The following is a 22,936-nucleotide window of genomic DNA, read 5'->3' as shown; positions in this document are numbered from 1 at the left end:
GTGCACAGAATAACAACAACATTTCGTTGGTCTATTTAAATTTAAAATTCTAGCAATGAAAAGATTGTTAGGTATTTCAATAATTTGGTTGATTACACTCATTATGCATCACTGCATTAGCAACAAAACTGTCTGCAACTCTATACCCTGATGATTTTGAAAAAAATCAGATAGTTTTGATTACTCTCCTGCTGATCGTCAGATTACATGAATGAGAGAGTCAAAATGCTCACATGGAAATTAGTTTTTTGAACTCCACATGAACTGTGATTGCAAATTGACATCCTGTTTTGCAGGGGAAACTATTATCATCTTAATTATATTATGATTTATTTAATTTGTCTAAAATAGCTATGTTTTTCCGAGTGTGGACCATTATGTATTGCTAATCATCTTTTAACACATTTTATGCAACGTATTATCAGGTACACACTTCTTCACCAAGGTCTGAAAATGGCATGCCTGCCGCAGTGAGAGAAGAAAAATGCATCCTTTGGGTGTGAAATATTTACGAGTAAATGCAAATACAAGTATTTCAAATAAAGGACAGACCTCTGTGTTTCATTCCCCCCATTATCAACATGATGTCATCCAAACAACAACATGAAACCCACTGTATCTGCATCCCCGTTGAGAGCAGCGAGGTCAAGAGGAGTCCTTCCCTGCCTGTCCGGTTGGTTCAGGTCTGCGCCGGCCTCTGCCAGAAGCTGCACCACATCCTTCTGGCCCTTCAGACAAGCCCATCTAAGTGCAGTCAGCCCCTCCTGATCAGCAGAGGACAGAGAGGCACCTGGGACCGCAGACAAAGCAAATATTGTTCTTCAATTCATATACAGTCAGTAAAATATGTTATATTATTTTTAGTTTGGAAGGTGGGGACTCGCACCCTTTGTCAACAGGAGTTCAACAGTGCTCACGTGGCCCTCGGAGGCTGCCAGCATGAGTGCAGTGCGACCCTGCTTCTCACTGACGTTGATATCTGCATCTTGCTTCAGCAGCAACTCTACAATCTGGAGCAGGACAGAAAAAAGTGTTATGGGGGGGGGGGGGGGGGGCAGAGCTGGTGAAATGACGAGCATCCGGTGGCAGTGACCAGACTCCGCCTCACCTGTGTGTGCCCGTGCTTGGTGGCACTGAGCAGCGGGACCATCCCCCTGCGGTTGGGTATCTCCAGCCCTGCCCCCCGCTCCAGCAGGAACGCGCACACCTCCGTCCTCCCTCTTCCTGCTGCCGCGCTCAGCACTGACAGAGGGTCGGCATAGATGATGAGACAACGACGAGGCGGAGATGAATATGTAATTGACACATTTCGGTAGAAGCATGGGTGAGAGACAGAGAGAGAGAGAGAAACAGGGTTGGCTATTTCCATAATGTGTTTGATTCTAACACAGGTGTTGTATTTTTCTGTTTTAATACAAATCTACAGTAACAAGTACTAGAGATCAAAATTGCTCAAAGACAGCTGCACACTCTTTCTTGTTCCTCCTCTTCAACAACAAAAGCAAAACAATGTCTCCAACCAGAACTCTACACACTAGATAACTTGGACCCTCCTCAACCAGCCAGTGCTACTCTGACAAACGGTGGGTATTTTTTAGTACGCGAGTCCTTCAGCTAATTGAGCAGCTGGGGACAGAAGCAAGGTATTGATGCCATTCTCTGACCTACAAGTGCCCTTGATAAATGACACCATGTTTCATGTGACCACATGCTTCAGTGAACAAATCGATTGTATATCACCGCCTTCAAAGATAAGTTATTGTCATATATGAGACAAATAAAAAAAATAAAAAAGACGCGTCTAGTTGTCTTCGTTTAAGGTGACTTTGTGCAGCTGCACAAATAGTAACCGGGTTAGTGAAGCTGCTGCTTTAAGTATGCAAACTGAACCAGCAAATATTATATTCCTTATTAAAGAGAATATTCAAAAGATGCAATACACTGTATGCACTACTGTCTTGGATGATTGTAATCCCTGAAGAAGTGCAAATCCCTGGATAAGTAATCAGACTGGTATCCTCGACTGATCATTTTATCCGTGCACATGGACTGTAATCAAAGGATAGTAACACTAAACAGAAACCTAAAACGACGCCCTAGCACATGCAAACGTGAATGTTTCAGAGGGTATTTCATGCTCTCACTTTTTCTATCCCAGCACTGGAGGGGACTGTGTAATAGAATTATACTCTAATGGTGCTGTAGTCAGAGATGCAGGCTTCATCCGACAAGCTTTCAGGAAATGAACCTAACACAATTCTGCAGGCTGCACTACCGCATCTGTGATAGAGGTAAAAGTATTACAATTGAATAAATGCGGCTTTTTAGATGCTAAAAATCTGGCTGGACAAGATATTCTGTGTGATAAATGTGATGCTCCATTTTAGCCAATAACAAAAAAAATTTTTTTTTTGATGTCAACCAGAGAATTAAAAAAATCACAATACAAAAAATAAATAAGCTGAGATCCTGCAGCTCCATTCAAAGAGCTCATTGTGCATCCATATCAAGGTAAGTAAGCTATTTCATATTTATTTATTGCACAGAATGCTAATCTGTGCCTAAAATGCAACCCTTAAGCATCCTTGAGCATGACTCCAGATCCACACTGATGGACAGAAAGAGGCGAGAAAGCTAAATTTATCTGACTGATAGGAGAAATGCACCCGTTTCTCCCCAGAGAGAGTCGTGAGCGTCCATCTGCACTGCCAGCTGTTCATCTTTCAAGTCCAGCAAGCTCTTCACCACCTGCAGAAAAACACAATTTAACAGTCCTCTGTATTGCTGGCTTGCTGTGCGGAAAGTAAACCAAAGCACTCACAGACCTTGACCACAGCAAAGCGCATCTAATAAATCCCCTACGTCAAGCAAGGACAGGCACCATGCTCTACATAAAAAAATGAATTTCAGCAGAGTGTTTTGTCAAGAGGACCTTGATCTGATGCGTACCTGTGTGTGTCCCACACTAGCTGTGGCTGTAAGCGCCTGCTGTGCTGCCTGTGCTTTCCCAGTCACAGTCTCATTGCTGTGGTGCTGCTGTGGGTCAGTGGGGATCTCTGCTCCCCAATCTTGGCCCAGCAAGATGTTGATGATTTCAGCATGGCCCTTCAGAGCAGCATGGACCAGCGCACACTGGCTACTCTTATCAGCATGGCCCACCTGGCATAAAAGGGGAACACAGGACAGGACTTACAACACTGGTCCTGGCCGGTACGCTGGCCTAGATCAGGCCTGTTTATGTCATCTGTCTCCCAGAATAGATCCTGAGACTGCGGTGGCTATAAAACCAGGACTGTTCAGGATACCACCGGTGTAAAGGATCTGAGATACAGAGTATTCTGTCGCAGATTCAAATCTGATTTATCCACGGTAATCGTGCCGGTCATGCCCTCCAGACCCACGTTTGTGTCTCCTCCTCTTTGCCTGCGACACTGACCTTGGCCCCTTTCTTGCAGAGCAGGCTGACGATGTCGACGTGTCCTGCGGCGGCGGCCATACAGAGGGGCGTCGTGCCGCTGTCAGTGGTCCCATCTACGGGAGCACCCATTTCTAGCAGCAGGGCGACCATCTCCACATGCCCCAGGTGTGCGTGGACGGCCAGAATGGGGGCATGTCCTACCACCTCTGTACACCAGGTCACGCTAGCTCCACCCAGCATCAGCAGACGACTTACCTGCAGGATGAAACAAAAACAAAAAATGAATATCAGATATGTTTGGGTACTTTTTTCAAAATTTAGATTTTTCAAACGGATGTCACCTTGATGTTAGGCGTGTATAGGTTCCTCAGGGAGGCCAGTGCAGCGGATAGACTGTCTGTGCTGCAGTTCACCCACATTGCCTGAAGAACGCTGGAGGACACACCTGTCTTCTTACTCAGACCCTGTGAGTGTGTGAAAGAGACACAGATAGAGAGGGAGCGATAGAGGAAGAGAGAGATTAAGCTTGCTCAGATGAGATCTGTGGTGCAGAATTTGAATTGTGTCCCAGGAGTGAAGCAGTATGCACAGAGTGCGAGCCATGCATGCAAACAGAACAATATTCGCTGTGCCATGGGGGTTTTATGGATCTGAGCAGTGCTAATGTGTGTGGGTGGTGGTAGGGACAGGGGTTCACTCTTGTTTGCCTGTGTCTTAGTGCGTCTCTTTGCAATAGCACACAGTAAAGTGCAGGATCTTGTTTACGTGAATCCTTTGGGAATCGATGTGATTCAGACGGGTTGAGGTACAGTCACTTATAAACTACATAACTAGTTATATACACAGCATCCCAGTTCCTTTTACCTTGAATATGTGAGCCTTGAGGATGTGGTGTCCCAGTTCCATAGTCTGCTGCCGGTTCAACTTGCCCTCCTGTCTGGAGAACATGAAGGCCAGGAGAGCGTGGCCACTCCTGTAGACATAAAATGTGTATTCATTTTTTGACAAGAATTTACACACATTTTCTTCGAGGCGTATTCACAACTGACTTAAAGTAAATGCATCTCAAGAATCTTCTGATGTCTGATGACCTTTACTTAAGTCTCACCTTGGGTCACAGATAAAGTCACTGCTCTCTCCATCTGCTCTCCAAACCAGCCACTCTCTGAAGGAGGGATGACACAGCATCCGTGTGCCATCCCTGCGTCTCACCTACGAGCACAAATGATACAGAAAATATCTTAAAATGTGAGCATCATATATACTGTTAGTCCTCCTAAACTATCTCTAAACCCCTAGATGTACGAGGAAAATGATGTACTTCATAGCAAAACAAAACACAACATTCAAAACCTTTGAAACTAAATCTTGAATCATTATCTGCCGTTCCATGCAGTCATATCAAGAGTCTTACCATGAATCCAGCCAGGCTGTCTAATCTCAGCTGGAAGTCCTTCCACTCCAGCTCCCCCCTCACACTGCCTGCATTCAGCGCCTTGAACATTTGTTCATCAGTCAGTGGGTGCAGAGACGCCAGTGCCACATTGAGCACCGGAAGTACCCGTTCAAAGGCCTCTTTATCCGGAAAGCTCACGCGACACATCAGCAGGTACACCTAAAAGATGGTCAGAAGGTTAATGGTGTGCGTGGGCGGTCATGGTTGCCTGGTATAATCTTACAATATCAGGTCTAATTAAACTATCCACAAGCTAACCAGGATATTTGCTTCCAATATTACAGAACGATTTGAGTTGATCTCCTAAACTCGGGTATCGTGGAACTTGGATCTTTTAGGGAATTAACAACGTTGTTGGACGCTCATGTGCAACTTCCTGAAGGTAAACACGTAAATTATAGCAATATAGCTTTTATAGCAAAAGCAGTTCACGTGCTGAATGTGCAGTAAACACGTCCTGTTGAAAATCATTGGTGTAAGCATTCCTGACACGTCATAATAAGTCTGGTGAATTAGGATAATTAATCTTTGCAACTACATTAAATAATGAATTCTACTAATTTATCAATATTATTATGATCTCAAGCTGTCGTTTTTAACTGTAACTGCCCACTACCTGGGCCTACACATCTTTAGCAAACCGTTATGCATGTTTTTTCACATCCATTATCCAATCATTAAATCATCCCATTTCTAGGCCTTTGTGTGTACAACAACACTTGCTCATCTGTTGTCCTATTTTACGCTGATGATTATGTAATATTAAAATGTGCCTGTCTTTTACTGTAGTCATTGTGGACTATTTCTGGCTCTTTGATTAAGCCTTTGATCCTGTCATTTTCCATCTTTTATTGATCTGAATAGCGCGCGACTACAAATTTTCTCGTTTTTTTGAGGAAAACATGTCTGAACAATTGCTGTCACCTATGTACCTTGTGTGGGGATTTTATGGGCATTGATTGCTTCAGCCTCAGGCGAGATGCCATTTCACGGCAGACAGCTCACCGGGATGACTGACAAGTGTTAAGTGTTAGACTGTGAACTTGACCAAGTGAGGAAGAGGAGGAGGAGAAGGGGGGCTGAGACCAAAAATACACTTACGGTAAAATTCGTCGTATTAGCTCTCGAGGATTCAACACTGTAGTTTACATAGTAAGTGAACTGAAAACTCAATGACACACACATTACTCCACACCTGTGGTTCAACCACTTATCATTACTTTTAGCCAACATCAACTATTTCAAGTTGGACACAAATACCTCTTGCATGTTGGTAATCAATGCTCTACATATCTGACCTCTGACAGGGACACAGGCACCACCAGGTAGTTTCCCCCTTTCAGAGCCAGGTGCCCCTTGTGGAACAGATCCAGGGTCAGCTGAAGGTAGAGGATGGAGCCGTGGCTCCGTGTTGACAGGTGGCTGCTGAACTTGCTGAGAAGCAGCTGATCAGGGGCCGAGCCTGTCGGCGTGGTGACGTTGGCGGCGACTTGGCTGCTGCTGCTGACCCGGTGATGGATGTAGTCACTCAGGTCGGCTCCAAGATCGCTGCTGTCTGGCAGGATGTCCAGAGAGATGCCAGAGAAGGGAAGGAGTGTCGTGATTTCCTGCAGGAGAAGAAAACAGATTGATTATGGCTGCTTGTTGGTTAAAACAGATACCACACACAGGCACAAACACCTCAATATTTAAGGAATAATAGGGCTGCATGTCTTTGGAGCATTAGCTCAGGAGAAATTAAAAAGCACTAAAACCAGGACCCAATCCTCAGATGCTGCTGCCTCTGACTCACGCAGAGCCATGGGATACAGTACAGTAAATAGTGTGACAATGACTCAAGCTCCAGCATTGCTCACAAGCATCTCTCAGAGTCACATTTCATCTCCTCTCTTGCCATCCTCAACTGCTCAACACCGGCCAAAACCAGCTCTGAAAATCCATGTTATTGCAGCTCAGTTCCTCATTAACGAAGAATGACATTTTAGTTTGACGGCAAGTAATTGACCTGTTGTCGTGGACTGCGCTCCACTTAACCCTTTCCCCTCCGCTTGTGAAATATCCAGGTTGTTGTTATACAAGAGCTCCTGTGAAATGGCTGGTAAAAAAGGGAAAGAGAGAATGATGATCCAATGAGGAATCAGGGATACTGGGAGCTGGGGTTGACCTTAACTGTTTTGTTACTAGCCACTCAGCATTTTACTGTTACAATTTTGTTGTTGGGAAATTACATTTGATTTGATTAAAGTTGGCTATAGTGTGCTACCACGGTAAACACCCAAACCAACACGACAGTCATCAAATATTCAGCTCTGGCAATGTTGTGGCGGTTGGGATCATAGCTGCGCTCTTCATCTTTAAATTTCGGTAGTTAATGCTTGCCGACTTCAAATGTATCATAAAGAAAATGACCCCAAATATGTTTTGTGTATTCCCCAACGCTAATAAAATTATGTAACCGGCTGGCTGGCTGTCAAGCTCCAGACTCCCAGCAGACTACTAGTAGTATTACCATCCATTCAGGGCGTAATCCGTGCAGCATTTGGAGGCCTGGCTTTGGCGTTGGACAGATGCGTCCGCTGTTTGGAGGGATTACCAACTGGATTGAGAAAATACATCAGACTAAAAAGATTGACGATGCCAAAAGCCGCAATGTCTATACCATGGCAGTAAAAGTACAACGATTTACACAGTGAGCTAAGACAAAAGAAGAAGGCATTGAGAATTCCTCTGTGATTTGGGTAATGCGAGGTAAGGGGAAACTTAAAGCCTTGATTCACCCAAAATTAAAATTCCCTTTTCTCACTTTACTTAACTCTAGTGGTATCTAGCTGTCTATATAGTTCTATTTGTCCAGATTGTAAGATTTCTGCTTACATAAAAGACTAAAAAGTAAGATTTCTTGAAATACAACATAATATTTAGGGCTTTACAGATAAAAGGAGAACTTGAAATTAGCAGGGTTACTCTAAAGTGGTATTTTTTTCACATAGCAAGATATTCAAGATGCATTGTCTGAGAACGAGTCCCTATACCTCAAAGAAATGTACTTGTTATGTGATTGTGTCTTATGAGACATTTTACTAGTAATTTGACAAATATACTTGGTAAGTATTTTCTGTCTGTCTGTCTGTCTGTCTGTGTGTGTCTGTGTGTGTGTGTGTGTGTGTGTGTGTGTCAGGATTGCCTCTTGCCTCTCTCAGTGCCTGATCACCCACACCTGAATCTAATTCAACAATCCGTGGAGCTCTATATCTTCTCCCAGAAGCAGTGTTCCTGTCCTCTTGTCCGTTGAGCTGTCCGTCTAACGGCTGAAACTGTTTTCATTCGTGGCACAGCTCTGTTAAACCTTGGGCCTTTGTTGGTCTTGGTGGCTTTATTAAAGAAGCCTTGAAGGGTTTCTCTGCTGTTTATTTTGCTTCTCTTGGTTTGTTGCTAGTTAGGGAGATTAGTATTGTCTTTCTGTTTGATTCAGTAGAATAATGGAGTCTTTATTTCCTAGTTAGTGTGGCTTCTTTTGTTTTTATATTTTAGCCACGGAAACCTTGCAATGAAAAAAGGTAATTTGTTGCTAACATTTTGCCCCAGAGAAATCCCTTGTGCCCCAAAAGACAATGTTTCCCCGTAGACCACAATTATAAAAGAGCTGTCTGAGAAACGTTTGACACGAAACCTGCAACTGCAAACCAAAAGGTTTTAGTCTTTGCATTGTGCAATTTTTAAAGTTGTCAAAATATTTTGGGGTTATGAGCTGGGTGAGCAATTTGAATTCAAATGAATGTGTGCCACCTTGGAGATATCAAGTTCTTAATAAATGAGTACATCTTGAATGGGTTGCCTAAAAAAATATGGATAGGCAACAATTCACACACAGTCACATCTACAGCCAGATTCATAGTCAGCAATTATTTTGGTTTAGTTTTTATTTTAAACCAGAGCACCTAAAGGAAACCAGGCATGTGGAAAACTATGCTGTTGAATTGTTTATTTCAATGATGTCAGAACCACACACACCACTCCAGTGACCGGCATTGAATTGGGGTGGAGGCTAGATGTGTGGAGTAAGACAATATGTTAATTGTAATTTGCATGACCAAACCCTTTGAGACAGGTGTAATCATATCTATAATCTCACTCACCACCAGACCCGTCCTGACTGTGACCACCAACTTCAGCCAGAGAGGAAATTTGGAGATTATTTTGGTAATGAAAGTGGAGATGGTGTCCCCATAGTCTGGTTTATGGAATTCTGCCTCATTAAGACTGTCAACCAATATGATGTAGTCTTCTTCAGGTAGCCTGCGTTCTGAATAAAACAAAAGATAAAGAAAAAAAAAAAAAGAGGTTGAAGCACATCAAAAGACCAGATATATTAAATCAGCCTTAGAGCCAAGGAGCACATAATGAGGAAACAATGACAGATGGTTTGATATTTGTATCTGATTCCTTTCATGACTGTCCAGCACAGGATATGTTGAGAAAAGCATCAACTGCTGATATTGATTATATTCTGCTAAAAGGGGCCATAGGCCATTGTTGTTTATCAGCTTGAAACAGGACATATCCATCATGTTTCGCATAATATAAACTGTCAATGCATCCCTGTGAGGCTGCGACGACTCATACACTCAGGCACAAGGGCTCTCCATTTTTTTTTCTAACCTGCTTAATAGTGATGGAGTAGACGAAACACTCCTCTCCTCAGACTGTGGAGGGCCCGGCCGTAATAACACATCAATCTAGCTGACTGACTATATCATGAGAAACTGAGGTGACTAATATGGCCGCAACAATCACCGCCTTTCCCCGAGTATTTTGTGACCTTGAAATACGGTGGGATGCTGATGACTCACCGGGGCAAAAATAACACCCATCATTTCCCTATGTAAATGACCTAACGTCTGTTTCACACTCAACACTGTTTCAAATCATTGACCTTAACGAGGGAAAATAATCCATGGGCCAATCATGGAGTCATTAATAGGCAATTTCACACAGGAGATGGAAGTAGGCTCCTTAATTGCATGGTGAAGGGAGCAGACAGTTTTCCACCTTAAAACAGATACTATTATGAAATTTTAAATATCACATTTGTCTTAAAGTGTGTGTGTGTGTGTGTGTGTGTGTGTGTGTGTGTGTGTGTGTGTGTGTGTGTGCGTGGACTTCATTACCCTTGCGCAGGCTGGCTATGGGCTCTAGGATACCCTTTCGGAAGGCAGCGATGGGGTCTTGAACGCAGGATCGCAGGCTGAGTGTGTTTTGTAGCTGAGGCTCTTGTACCAGCAGCTCCCTGTACGGGGCGAGCTGTGGCGCTCTGGCCAACAGGGCGGCGACACTGTGCACAAACTCTGGCACCAGGCAGGTGTAGGTATTGTCAGCCTGACAGAAATGGTAGGCTACCACCTGACAGAAAAAACGAGGCAGGTCAAACACTAAAAACGCAAAAGTTGCTATCTTTATCTGTTTATTTTACAGAAATATCTGTATTTGGGTCGAAATAAAAGCTGTGTAGCCGTTAATGGTCCTGGTGGAAATAGATCAGGAGGTTTTAACAGTGGGAAAATTCAGAATTACATTTGGCCATATTGCATGATTTTGGTGCATCTAATGGGAGGAGCTCCACATGAATATGAAGTTGGTTTGAAGTGTCTATGAAATCAAATGCGAAAACAATTCTGAAAAGCTCTCTTGAGCTTCAGTCTTCACAGTTTCCATCTACTGCTAAGTCACGCAATGTGCCATGCATTTTCCCCTTGAGGGAAATTTGTGCTCAGGTGATACTGGGCTATATGAATAAAATTGACTCGACAAGCTGCGATATTGTACTATGTGGCATGTCTGAATATTGAATATAAAACCATTTACACGTCTGTGCTTTTAGTCTACAGCATATTTGTTTACTGGCAGCTTTATTTGTTTTGGCAAATCTGAATCATCTGAAGTCTTGCTGCTTTGGCTACTGCAGTTACTGTTTGCATAATACGGACAACAAGCACCTGAATTACTTGAAAAGTCTGAATGTGATGAATATACTGCACAGTGTATTTTCTGTTCATAGCCCAAGAATAAAAAGGAGAACAAAGAATAAAGAATCTCTAAGATTACATCACAGAATATAACAACCATCAAGGCTACCATAAAACAACATCTGGAAATAAGTACAGAAATCCTATTTGGTAGCCAAGTCATAACATACAGTCTCCTGAAACTCGACTATGAGAGCTTCATTTAACATTACTGCAGAGTATCTATTTAACTCATTCAGTAAAGGGTTCGAGCGACAAACTGCAGGGTAAACAAGAGACTGAGACATGAAACATATCACTACAAATAAAGGTGATTTTTGAAATAAAGGAGCCAAACTGAACAAAAGCATAAAACACAAAAACATTGAGATAAATAAACGGCTGGGAGATTATCTGTAAACTGTGAGTACATTTTTACATTAAAACATATCGATAGTATTCGCTCATAGGGCTTAAATAGGTCCCGGCCTTGACCATGAGCGAACATCCTCACCATCACAAGTAGTCTGACTAGTTCCCATGGAAACTCTTATTGAGGCCAAGTTAGTAAATTTAGCAGCTTCCATGTCATCTATGTGATGCAATCAGCAGCATGTTCTACACGTGTCATACAAGAGAGGAGAAATTGATGACATTCAAATGTTGTGTCACAAATGTGCAGCCCCGTAACTCTTTAAAACTGTAACAATGCTGATGTGTGTTTATCTCTTTGAATTGATCCCTCTTCAGTGTTTTGCGAAGGCTTGTAACGGTCATAGCTCCCAACAGTACAGTGCTGTTTATGATGCTGTATTATATTAATGTGCTTTCAAATCTGGTGAGAGAAGTGCAGGAAAAAAATTGCCGTAGCTACCCAGGCAGCTGACGAAAAGCTAAATCTCGGGGCATTTCTATAATGTCAATATAATTTCTATCTTTTGTATGTTTCACTGCAGGTGTATCAACAATTTACTCAGAAACGGCATAAATAACAACAACCTAGCAGAAGTGCCTTGTGTGGATGTATCTTTGTGAGGACTGATTTGATACTATATTTTATTTCATTTTTGGAAAGAGGGGACATTTTGGTCAGCACATAGGCTACTTCTTCGGTTTTGGGCTTAACATTAGAATTGTGTTTCAGTCCAGTTAAGAATCAGGGATGGGGTAAGGCCTGCAGTTCTGATGGTTAAAAGAACAGTTTGTCATTTATACTTTGGTCTTCTTGTCGAGAGTTAGATGAGAAGATCGATACCACTCACGTATCTGTTCATTAAATGTGAAGCTACTGCTAGCACTTGGTTAGCTTAGCATAAATACTGCAAACGGGGAAGCAGCTAGCCTGGCGCTGTTCAAAGGTAACAATCTACCACCACCTCTAAAGCTCACTAATGGCTCACTAACGTGGTCTTTTGTTTATAATTTATACAAAAACCTGTGAGCATTAACTTCCTTGAGTCTTCGCTGGTTGCCTAGCAACTGCTCCTGGCCAAGAAATAGTCCGGCACATAACATGAGATAATGAAATGTAGTTTTCAGACCTTGGTTTCTGTATACGGATTCAAAAAGCTAGATATAACTAGGGAACTACAGAGGCGCTAGTAGGCAGATTTTGAGAGAGCCAGATGTTTCCCCCTGTTACCGGTCCTTAAGCTAAGCTAAGCTTCAGCTTCATATTTAGCATAAGGACATGAGAGTATTGATCCTCTCATTTTACTCACTGCAAGACACCAAAAAAACACTTTACGATTAGAGTTGTAAAGTGAGGGTCCTCACATGTATAGATAAACAAATGTGTGTGTGTGTGTGTGTGTGTGTGTTTTGACATACCTTGGCAGCTAGGCATCTGACAGCCTCCTTCCTCTGTGCTGTACTGTCGCTTGTTCCTGCAGCAGCACTCTGGTTGGGCTGGGAGTCAGCAGACTGTTTGGAAGCTGCTTTTCCCTGCTTATCCCCACCTGTACAGAGCGCAGGGCAACAACAACAAACGCAAAGCTGCCATTTATACTCGTTAGATGAAGTCTCGGGTGTAAGCACAGGAACGCCAGGAGTGAAGTAGAGAGACAATTAAACTGCTGCAATTAATTAGTGCATCTGTAAGCAAGACTGGCAACTATGGCTGCACACCACATGTTCATTTCCCTCTGTTAAATTGAATTCAAAATGACAACATAAAGTACAGACATCCGTGGATAACGCAATGGTGCTGAAAAAGGAATGGCACCGTATTCTTTTCAAACACTATTTTAGTTTTGCCTCTTCAGTGCTAGTTTGCTCTCAGTCTGTGATTTTAAAAATACTTCTTATTGCGCAACAGGAAAAGGCCGAAAGAAGATGATATCGGAAAAAATCTGTATTCGTGGCCGACTTTCTTTCATGCCTCCATGTGTGTCTCGTTTGATGCTAAAACCGAAATTACCAGCCTGCCACAGCATACGACATGCATCTATTGTGCAATGTGCAAAACATGGCTCAAGTCAAGTCAAATCAAACGTTACTGTTGTTTGAGTTTTTTTCTTTCTTTCTTTTTTTTTTTTGCAGAGAGAATAATATTTCCAATGCCACTCATGATAACAAAAAAAACAAAACAATCTCAGTCTCCTTACACAACTGCAATCAGCAGAGAAACCTCAGGGGAGAACTTGAAAGAAGAGTGCGTGACCCAGTTACCAACTCCCTTCCGAAAAGTGATATTTCCCCTAAAATCTTACAGGAATCTGGAGCATACTGGAGAATGTATGAATTCAAACTTCCAGCGTTCTTAATGTGTTCTTACATTAATGCTTTGAGACTCACACAAAACAAAAATTGACGCCGCTCCGAATAAAGATAGGAGTCTTACATTTAGGGGAGGAGCTGGGGCTGTGAGGGATGCTGGGACCTCCCTGTGGCGTGCGCATGCCATGACAGCTGAGTGTCAGCAGCCGCCAGATGATCGCAGTCTTGCCGGATCCTGCGTTACCCACAATGACAGCGCCGCGGCCCTCGCAGCTGCTTGTTTTTCTAAGGACCTCCTCCAGACGCGTGAAGAGCCAATCCCGGCCGACAAAAGGTGTCTCTGCGGTGATGCCGGGGACTTCAAACAGCAGCGGTTTAAGCATGATGTCAGCTTGCTTGAATGGCACCAATCTCCCTGGACGGAGTGAGAGGGAAGAGTCAAAGCTATAGAAGAATGGGTCATTTAGGCAGTGACATTGGGGAAGTGCACGCTCAACACGGGTCTGCAGATGTTTCTGCACCAAGCTATATTTACACACGGATTACACCCTGAGGCGAAGCCCCAAAAATACCTTTGGAGTCATCACTTGTGCGTCCAGCGGTGTTGTGTTTGCGGACGGAGCTCCTGTGTCCAGCAGCCCTTTGGTTGTCCAGATAACTCAGATCCTCCAATCGAGTGGAGCTGGTGGCTGCAAAAAAAAAAAAGAGAGCAGGTGGGGAACGGACTGAGAGTGTGAGAGAGATGCAGAGATACACATGCATACCACACAAGTGTCAAACTCATTGCTCGAGTCAATTATTGTATCCATGGAGACGTGAAACAGTTGTTGCTCTCGCTGCTCAGTGACCTTGAGAGGAGAAGAGAGAGGGAAAGAAAACGAAATCATCTCACGTTCTGCAATCTCAAGCTTACACGAGTCTGAAACGACCAAATGTTTCATTCTGTCTCACACGTCAGGACACAGATTTTTGTGGCGATCACTGGAAACACATCGCCAGCTGCAATGCAAAAATGTATCGGCTGTCAATCACAGGATTTCACGCATTCTTCTATTGACCAAATAAGACTACAAGATTTCACAGAAAGGAAGAAAATGTCGTACAGAAGGGCAGGAAACAAATTCTCTCCCACATTCCCCTGTCCATCCGCCTACTCACGCTACAGTGTACAGGTCAGCCAGGCTTACTTCATGCAGTTCTCAAGACATTTAGCAGAGGTTTCAGTCCAAGCTGTTTTGATATTGGCTTTGTGTAATCAGTTGGTTATTGCGTGACCTGCCAAAGATGATAATCTATTTCTCTTATCACAGCAAACACAGTGACAAAATATAGAAACACTCCTGTAATAAATACGATGCATTCCAAACGAGGTGTTGATTCTTGAACCTGTAGTTTCTGTATTTGATTACACTATATTATTTATTATGTATTGTGAACAAACTTTTTGTGGTATCTTTTGGAAAAATATGTTATTGACCAAATATTGCAAAGATATTTCTACATATTGGAGTTCAGTACAACTAACGATTAACTAGACAATTTATCACATAAGTGAAGTATAGTAGTCTCAACGAAACTGAACATTTGAAGGAAGGCTGGCTTTTTTCAGTGGCTATTTAATAGCATTTTGTTACATCATCTTTTTTTTTCTTCTTTTTTGTTGTTGTTTTGGCAGTTTTGCCTTTATTTAATTGTTGCCAGGATTTCCCTGGGAGACGGTACAAACATGGAAATAGAATGCAACAAAAATGGGTATGATTCAAACTCAAGAGACTAACTAACACATGAGAATGTTAATGAAAGTTACAATTTTTCTTTTCCTAAATGTGGTCTAAGCATCGTCAGATTGAGGCTCCTACAGTAACATTTCAGTCTTGGTCAACTGCTCGTCTCTCTTTAGAGCAGTGGATGAGTAAAAAGGTAAAGAACCTCTGTTCTAGTCTCGGTTTAGACTTTTCCTAGTTCCACTGTTGATGAAGGGGAATATAATCCAAGTTGTTTATTAATCCAGGCACGGCGGAGAACCAGCTAATTTGATAACAGTTACTGCAACCGTAAGTGTCTATTCTTTGTGGGACCTCTTGAGTTATAATGATACTGGTTTTATGAATATTTAGGTTTTCCCTGATTCATACCATTAGGTTGTGTGTAAGGAAGGATTTATCTATATTTAGATGATGGGATAGTAAATGGCATTAATATTAAAACTATATGGAATTACTACCAAAGAAGACTCAACCTGCATGGAAAAAATGAGCCTGACTGAAAAACTATTGTTATTTCAAGTTTGTTTTCAGTGGCCAGTCACAAACCAGTCTATTTCATTCATTCATCATTGTAATATTTAAATAAAATCCTCTGTAAAATCTGAAAATCTGGCATTACCTCTGCCTCTAATCCCGTAAGAGTGGGATGAAAAAAAAGGCAGCGTTGCACTCATCTATGAAATTCTGTAGATAGACCAATGAAGCAGGAAAGTGCAGTCCCTGGACAGATGATGACCTCACATTTACTATAATCATGTACTGTACATGTTAAATGCAGTCGTTGATAATCTCAGAGCATCTGAGGGAGCTGCAACACGTCGCTGAGCTGTTATGAGCTTAAAGCTTTAAAACAGCAATTAAGGTCTCGGCTTGAAGATGCTGGCCAGCAACGTCCTTAAGCACCCTTCGTCATGACAAATCACCAAACACTCAGACGTGAGCCACACAACATGAAGTCTGTTATGCTCGCTCAAATGACATTTCATGTCCACTAGATAGTGTAATGGACAGTTTCCCCCCTCTTTTTTATCTAGAACATTGAGAACGCTGAACTGCGGTACATATAGTTTCACCACCGGTTCAACACTTTGGCCGTTCAGATCCTATTCTAATGCATGTAGCATCCCTGCGTGTGTCCATCAGCCTGCAGCAGCAGAGTGAGAGAGTGGTGTTAAGCTACTGAGGCCATATTATAATTTGCAGGGCTTTTAAGAGCACATGGGAGCTGCTCTGCGGCGTATTACTGGACAATGAGGGGCTCCCTGATGCAAGACAAATCAATTACAGTGTGAACACCACAATTATGCTGATAGAAAATAAGATCGGGGCCAAGCAAGTAATAAACCTTGGCACACTGAAAACATGAAATCCCTTTCAACAGGTAGAAGAGGGCTTTTAGTACAGGGGACGTGGAAGAAATTACCCTTATTGTCAAGCAAGAGCTGAAGTGGAGAATCAAAAGAACATCCACAGTGAGAGGATGAAGAGCGGTCTGCAGCAAAACAGTGTGAAGAAGGTGTGGAGTGGGATGAGAGAGCTCACTGGCAAAAGACAGCCAGGCCAACTGGCTGAGTGGACCACGGATGCACTCATCCCTCCACCCTCGACAGTCCAGCGTGATGGGACCCTGTCCACCACACTCACTGCCTGACCTGCCTTTATGTCCGCTGCTGATGAGAGTGTGGTCGATTACCCTCCAACCCCTGTTGCTCATTCAACACGTTAAAGGTTAACTCCGCAGCCCTGGCCAAAGCTCCCAGCATGCCTGGTAGCACCACACCCTCATGAGCAACCCAGCATGCACTGATTCTACACAACCTTCTTAAATGGAATTGTGCAACATTTTGGGAAATGCCCATATTCTCTTTCTGGCGGAGAATTAGAGCAGAAGATCAATATTACTCTTATGTCTGTTCATTATAAGGCAACAGTTAGCACCCGATAAGCTAAGCTTAGCTTAGCACAAAGACAGGAGGTTCTATGCTACACCATTTCTCAGCTAGGACTAGCAAAAAACTTACAGTGTATTGCCATTTCTGTTACCCTTGGACAGAGTCAGGCTAGCTTTTCCCCCCTGTTTTCAGGCAAATATGTGTACTGTAGTTCCCAAAGTAATCCTTTAACTTGAATTTGCAGATGGGTCTGCTGAATTGTCCCATTATCGAAAGCAGGATGCAACAGTTCCCTTATAGGCCAGTGGACCTGACCTGTCACATCATAACAACCTTTAACACACTCGCTAATGTCAATACCAGGAAAACACTCTGAAAACATGGATTACACTACACATCATAGCTGCAGTTAAAGCGTCTTCAGCCTCTGACTGGTTCTCAAAGATCTACAAGAGAGCTTCTACCACTCTATCTGCCGACAGCCATCATACCGCACGGCGCTTCATGCCAAAAAAGCCCCAGTCTCAGCCCACTGGGGTGCTGATGAAGCAGGTAACTTCTATTCTACATACACTGCAAACTGTCCTGGACTACCTTTCGTTTTCCTGCGCTTGCAACAATCCTCATTTATCTCAGGACACTTTGAGAACTTCCATCCATTCCATTAATTCTGATTATGAGGCTGTTAATGAGAACAGACAGTGAGGAACTAAAGGCGATGGAGCCACCATTTATTTTAGACTATAAATTATGCTTTGAATAATTGAAAAATTAAACCTGATCATCTGCAATTGAAAAACATATGTTGATGTTCTGCTGCTGTTAATGTTGCTACAATTGCATTATGCAAAATACGTCATGCATTTTCTAAGACAGCCATACAATTTAAAGTATTGGATAATATGTTTATAAAACCTCCATTCATTAATTATCTGTAGCCTGTTTCTCTTTGTTGTAGCAGGATAATATTATACATATACTGTATATATATACTGCTATAAAAAATAAATGTTTCATGCGGGGAAAAACATGTTAATACTAGTCTCTTAATGGATATCATAATATATATATACCGCTCCTCTATCAAATGTTTCATGAATGTGGAGTAAAATCTTAGCGGCTACAGTGCTCAGTGGCTAGCTTCATCTTTATTCTGAATTTCATCAAGGGTGCCTAAATGAAAGCACCAGCTGACAGAAAAAACTGGCAGGCGTTACTGTGAATCCACTCCTTAGGGAATCTCTTCTTTTGCTCCCACCACAAATGAACTGACATCTAAGGGAAGAAAAAGAGCCTTGTGCACTAGCAAAGATCGTGACTGTAGCGGGAGGGGGATATTTTTATGACAACTGGAGGCCTCCCAGGACATTTAACTGGTCCCGCTCACTGTGTGCATCCAGCCTCGGTGGTAAGTAGAGCACCGACTCACAGTGCAATGAAGTTTAGCTCTGCATCACAGAGATCTTGCAAATTAGACTTTCTCTCTCAAACATCAATTCAATCAATCTGCCATTCAGTCAATATTTATCAGTCCATTAATTAATCACCCGGGTCACAGCTGTCACATTCATACTCTCATTAACCTACTTCATCTACAAAACGATTCAGGCTTCAGCAACTCACTCACTCTCTCCGTACAAAAATAGAAGTATAAAAACGACATAGAACATGTAGTTTTACAGGGGTTTATCTGTGGGACTAGTTCTTGGCTCAGAGCAGTGACTTCCTGGAGTCTCCTCTTGACTGGCAACCTTGAGGTGACGGCAAGTCAAGAGGAAATATATTGTGTTAATTAATGAGCTATAGAGGATTTGTTCCTCTTTTGGACAGTTTCCCTTCAGTCTTTATGCTAAGCTAAGCTAACAGGCAAAACAAAAAAAAAGTTCATTCAACAGGTGACCGCATAAGAAAAGGTAAACGTACCTGCCACTGAATTCGGACGGGGCATCACAAGGGAGGAAGTGTTGTGTAGGTGGTGCTGAGGGAGGGGTCTTTTCGGTGCCGGTGGAGTCCTGGGCTCCATGATGTCAGTTCTAGGTAAGGCCTCATCTGGTTGGGTGGTCAGAGTGTCCCTCGTTGGTCCGGGTTGGCGGTCCTCGCCTGCATAGCCCATTACACCAGCACCGCCCCCCGGGCCTTCATCCTTAGTCAGAACCTCACTGGAGGCGCTGCGCTCCTCATTCTCAGAAGAACTAGTGATGGTTGCTGAGCAGCAAGAAAATATAGGTTAGGCTAAGTAAGGCAGCGGAAAGAAGAAAAAAAAATCCCACTTCTGAAGAAGAACATATGGCATGCAATTGCTTACTTGCATTTTGTTCTCAGTAAAAATTGACTAAAGACCCAAAATTAAGCATTTCCTTCCACTTCCAACAAATCACATTCGCTCAATCAACAATAAAATACAACTAACTATTGTATCAGCTGTACACTCAAAATGCATCAATCAACGAGTTGTATTGTACTTGATGCACCTTCTGCACTTTATTATTTAACTATAAATACAAATTCTATTTAGGGAGAAAAAAAAAAGTGTCCTATTTTAAGAGAATCAGACCCATAAGCAACAGAGACAGCAGTGTCCCAGATTTGACAGGAGGGAGCTGAAACCTTGAGGCGACATAGAGAAGCTATCTGTGGGGTTAGGGTACACATTTGACAAGGACTTAAAAGTTAGTGATGTTGCGTCTAACTTGCTATCACCATTTAGTAAGGTGTGGGACTTTGGATAAGGTAAGTGGTTCCACATTGAGTTAAATAGGCCAGTTTGAGCACACTCTCTTTTTTTTAACATCTATGCATGGCTGGGCTTTGGTATTGGACATGCTCCACCTCGCCTACAAAACAAATCTGAACTCACACATTGTGGATATAGACACCATTTGAAAAATTGGCCGGGATTTCCAACAGATACACAGCAGCAGCTCCCTCACCTATGATTCCACTGTCCTTGCTCCCCAGGGTGGAGGTGGGGCTTTGAGAAGGAGGCCCAGGGCTGATGGGTCCAGGAGCCGGACAAAGGCCAGAGCTGGGTCCCGTGTCCGAGAGGGTTCCGCTGGGGCTGGGGCTGGTGCTGGAGCTGCAGCGGGGTGAAGTTAAGGGCAACGGCTGGCCTCCAGCGCTGGTGCTCAGGGTGGAGGAGGGGCTCTCTGAACAGGGGGAGGCAGTGCTGCAGGTGAGAGTGGAGCTGGGACTCCCCCCCTGGGCAGAGGTATCACACTGGAGAGAAACGAAGAGCAGAAATATGTTGATACGAGGATATCAGGAAAAGACTTGACCTGATCAACTCGGCGCGAAAGAAAGAAAAAACTAAGGGATATTCTTCTATCATAAAAGTGTACTAAATCAGCAGTGTCAGTTGGCACCCTTTTTTAACAGCACTCCACTCTGCATGACAGTGTTTGCCTTCATGCACTGTTTTGTGTTTGCACGCAGATGGGAAATGAAAGGATAATTCCAGTTATTTCCATCCTGGCTGTCATTTTCCCAGTTTTTCATGCCGACTGCTGGCTGCGTTCAAGACTAACTCACTCGCTGTAGACATTTTATAATTTACCGTCTAAGTCATTGTACACACATTCTGCTGCTCCACACGGGGCTGATTTCACAAAGACAAAGTGAAATGTGAACATTTTTCACAGGTGACAGGATGTAGGGAAAATCCAATGAACACAGCATCAGACTGCCTGGATAATACCACAATACATGCAAGTTTTAGGAAATGGGAAACGACATTGGATGAAGGTGGCGTTACAGTGTGTGTTACTGTGTTAAAAGGACACGCTTCAGTTGTTTTTGGAGTTAGCTGCGTGTTTTTTGGATTGATACCTGGACGCACTGCGTGGACAGCTTTACAGTGAAGCAACCAACTAAAATCGTTGTGGAGAAAAACAACAAAAATAAGAGCCAGGTTGAAAAAAAAAAAAGAAAAATTGAGAGATTATCCATCTCTACATCATATATTGATAAAGAGCCTTCTCCACTTGTCAAGAGTTAAGAGAATAAATACATTACATCTACATAACGACACGTACATCTTCACAACATATTGTAACCTACCCTGCAATAAATCATGTTTCATGTTACATTGTGAATTTTCTTTTCCATTGTGTGTCTTCTGCACACATATTATAATGTACAGTACCATTGTCTCTTAAAGAAGCATTTTTCACTGGTTTTTAAGAATATTTGAAATACCTGCTGACATTGATTAATGTATGTGACCTTTTCCCAGTGGTAAATGAGCCATGTAAAAAAAGAAAATCTTCTCACAGCCTCTTTAGACATTTTTGTTAACAAATGGACATGTTTTCTAAGACAAAAGTAGTGTTTTTTTTTTTAAATAATCCATATCATTGTAGTTTGATCACATGCATTTCAGGACTCCTCATTACTGATGCAACATTTCTGCAACACAGAGACCGTAGGGAGACAAGGCAGCAGAGTTGAAACGGCTCACTGTTATTCCCTTTATGCCACAGACTCATCTATCTTAGCCAGGACAACCCACATTCCTCATATGAGCCTCGCTATCTCTGTGAAACTGAATGAATCTGGAGCTCAGGTGGTGGAATGAGGCTGAGAAAATGGGCCACGGCTGAGCAATGCAAAGGCACAGAGATGGAGAGGCATGAGCACATGCAACAACACACACATACAGAGGGGTTAAAGTGATAGGGCTCTGAGTAATGGAGCCCTGTGGAAGCATAGCAACACAAATAATAACGTTCCAAAATACATATCGATCCATTTTCCAAGTGGTCAAATCCCACATAGTATTTAACGCAATGTTTACTTGCACTCAGCTCAATTTAAAATAACAATCAACTCATAATTTGTAATATTTAAAAAGAAACTAAGATCCTGATGACAATGTGAGGGCTCAAAAAAAAAAAAAAAAAAAAAAGAAGCAGGTTGTTCCATAAACCATCCGTCGCCTATGACAGCAAGGGGCCAGTGAATCGATAAGCTGCCCTACCTTCTTTTCCCTCCTGTCCTCCATTGGAGAGCTAGCAGTGCCAGGCGTTGCTTCTCCCAATAAGAAGCATAGTCTGGTCATCAGTTCCTGGGTAGAAAGGGAGGAGCCCGGCTGAGGCTCCACGTGGAGGTCTGGAAAAAGTACACATTCAGGACACACGGATTAACAAGCCGAATGAAACGCGGCAGGCCAGATGAGAGCGTCATCCAACCGACGCTCTCGTTTCAGCTCAGCTCGCTCGTGAGGTTCCCGCCCAGCGGCATCACTGTAGTGAACAGCGAGAGATGTCTGCGTCCACACGGGTCAGCACAGCCCCAGCTGCCCTGATTATGAATGCAAAGACTGTGGCTTTCCAGTCACCCCGGTTGAGGCAGCAGCGAGAGGTTGTGTGAGGTTGTGAGTTTGCCTGTGCACACGCCTGCCAGGTGCTTTCGGTTAGGAGACGGGTTGCGAATTTCAATGAGAGCAGAGCAGAAAGAAGGAGTGCCTTGGCTCTGCCTTCCCTGTTGCTCCAGGAGGAGATCGGGCTGACACCGGCCATGTGCTGCATTCATTTATCACGGTTTAAGGCTCCCCCGATGCTTTGACCTCCAACCCCCGGCTCCTCTCGGGTCCGCGCTCACCTCTGCAGAGCCAGGCTTTGACAGTTTTGCGCATCTCTGTGCTTCGCACAGCTGAGCAACACAGCCCTCCGTTCTCACGCCTCACC

General features: G+C 43.1%; 1 protein-coding gene across 2 annotated transcripts in view; it reads right to left on the bottom strand.

Annotated features, from left to right (window-relative positions):
* The window catches only part of LOC137887932 (protein TANC1-like), a 32,072-nt gene that overhangs the window by 4,171 nt on the left and 4,965 nt on the right, over nt 1–22,936 (bottom strand). For both annotated transcript variants that reach the window (XM_068731187.1, XM_068731188.1), the window contains 19 exons: nt 22,228–22,358; nt 20,183–20,468; nt 19,176–19,457; nt 14,167–14,283; nt 13,719–14,009; nt 12,707–12,834; nt 10,043–10,274; nt 9,011–9,177; nt 6,173–6,481; nt 4,833–5,033; nt 4,527–4,630; nt 4,283–4,391; nt 3,760–3,882; nt 3,437–3,673; nt 2,950–3,159; nt 2,667–2,748; nt 1,109–1,242; nt 887–1,010; nt 615–790 (listed from right to left, as the gene is read on the bottom strand). In XM_068731187.1, coding sequence (XP_068587288.1) covers nt 615–790; nt 887–1,010; nt 1,109–1,242; nt 2,667–2,748; nt 2,950–3,159; nt 3,437–3,673; nt 3,760–3,882; nt 4,283–4,391; nt 4,527–4,630; nt 4,833–5,033; nt 6,173–6,481; nt 9,011–9,177; nt 10,043–10,274; nt 12,707–12,834; nt 13,719–14,009; nt 14,167–14,283; nt 19,176–19,457; nt 20,183–20,468; nt 22,228–22,358 — 3,443 coding nt within the window. The remainder of the gene's footprint in view (nt 1–614; nt 791–886; nt 1,011–1,108; nt 1,243–2,666; nt 2,749–2,949; nt 3,160–3,436; nt 3,674–3,759; nt 3,883–4,282; nt 4,392–4,526; nt 4,631–4,832; nt 5,034–6,172; nt 6,482–9,010; nt 9,178–10,042; nt 10,275–12,706; nt 12,835–13,718; nt 14,010–14,166; nt 14,284–19,175; nt 19,458–20,182; nt 20,469–22,227; nt 22,359–22,936) is intronic.

The sequence above is a fragment of the Cebidichthys violaceus genome, unplaced genomic scaffold (assembly GCF_023349555.1).
Source record: "Cebidichthys violaceus isolate CVI_PGR_0920_01 unplaced genomic scaffold, fCebVio1.0.p SCAF_5, whole genome shotgun sequence".
NCBI lineage: Eukaryota > Metazoa > Chordata > Actinopteri > Perciformes > Stichaeidae > Cebidichthys > Cebidichthys violaceus.
The sequence above is the reverse complement of the archived record's forward strand: the minus strand, read 5'-3'. Positions and strand labels throughout refer to the sequence as shown.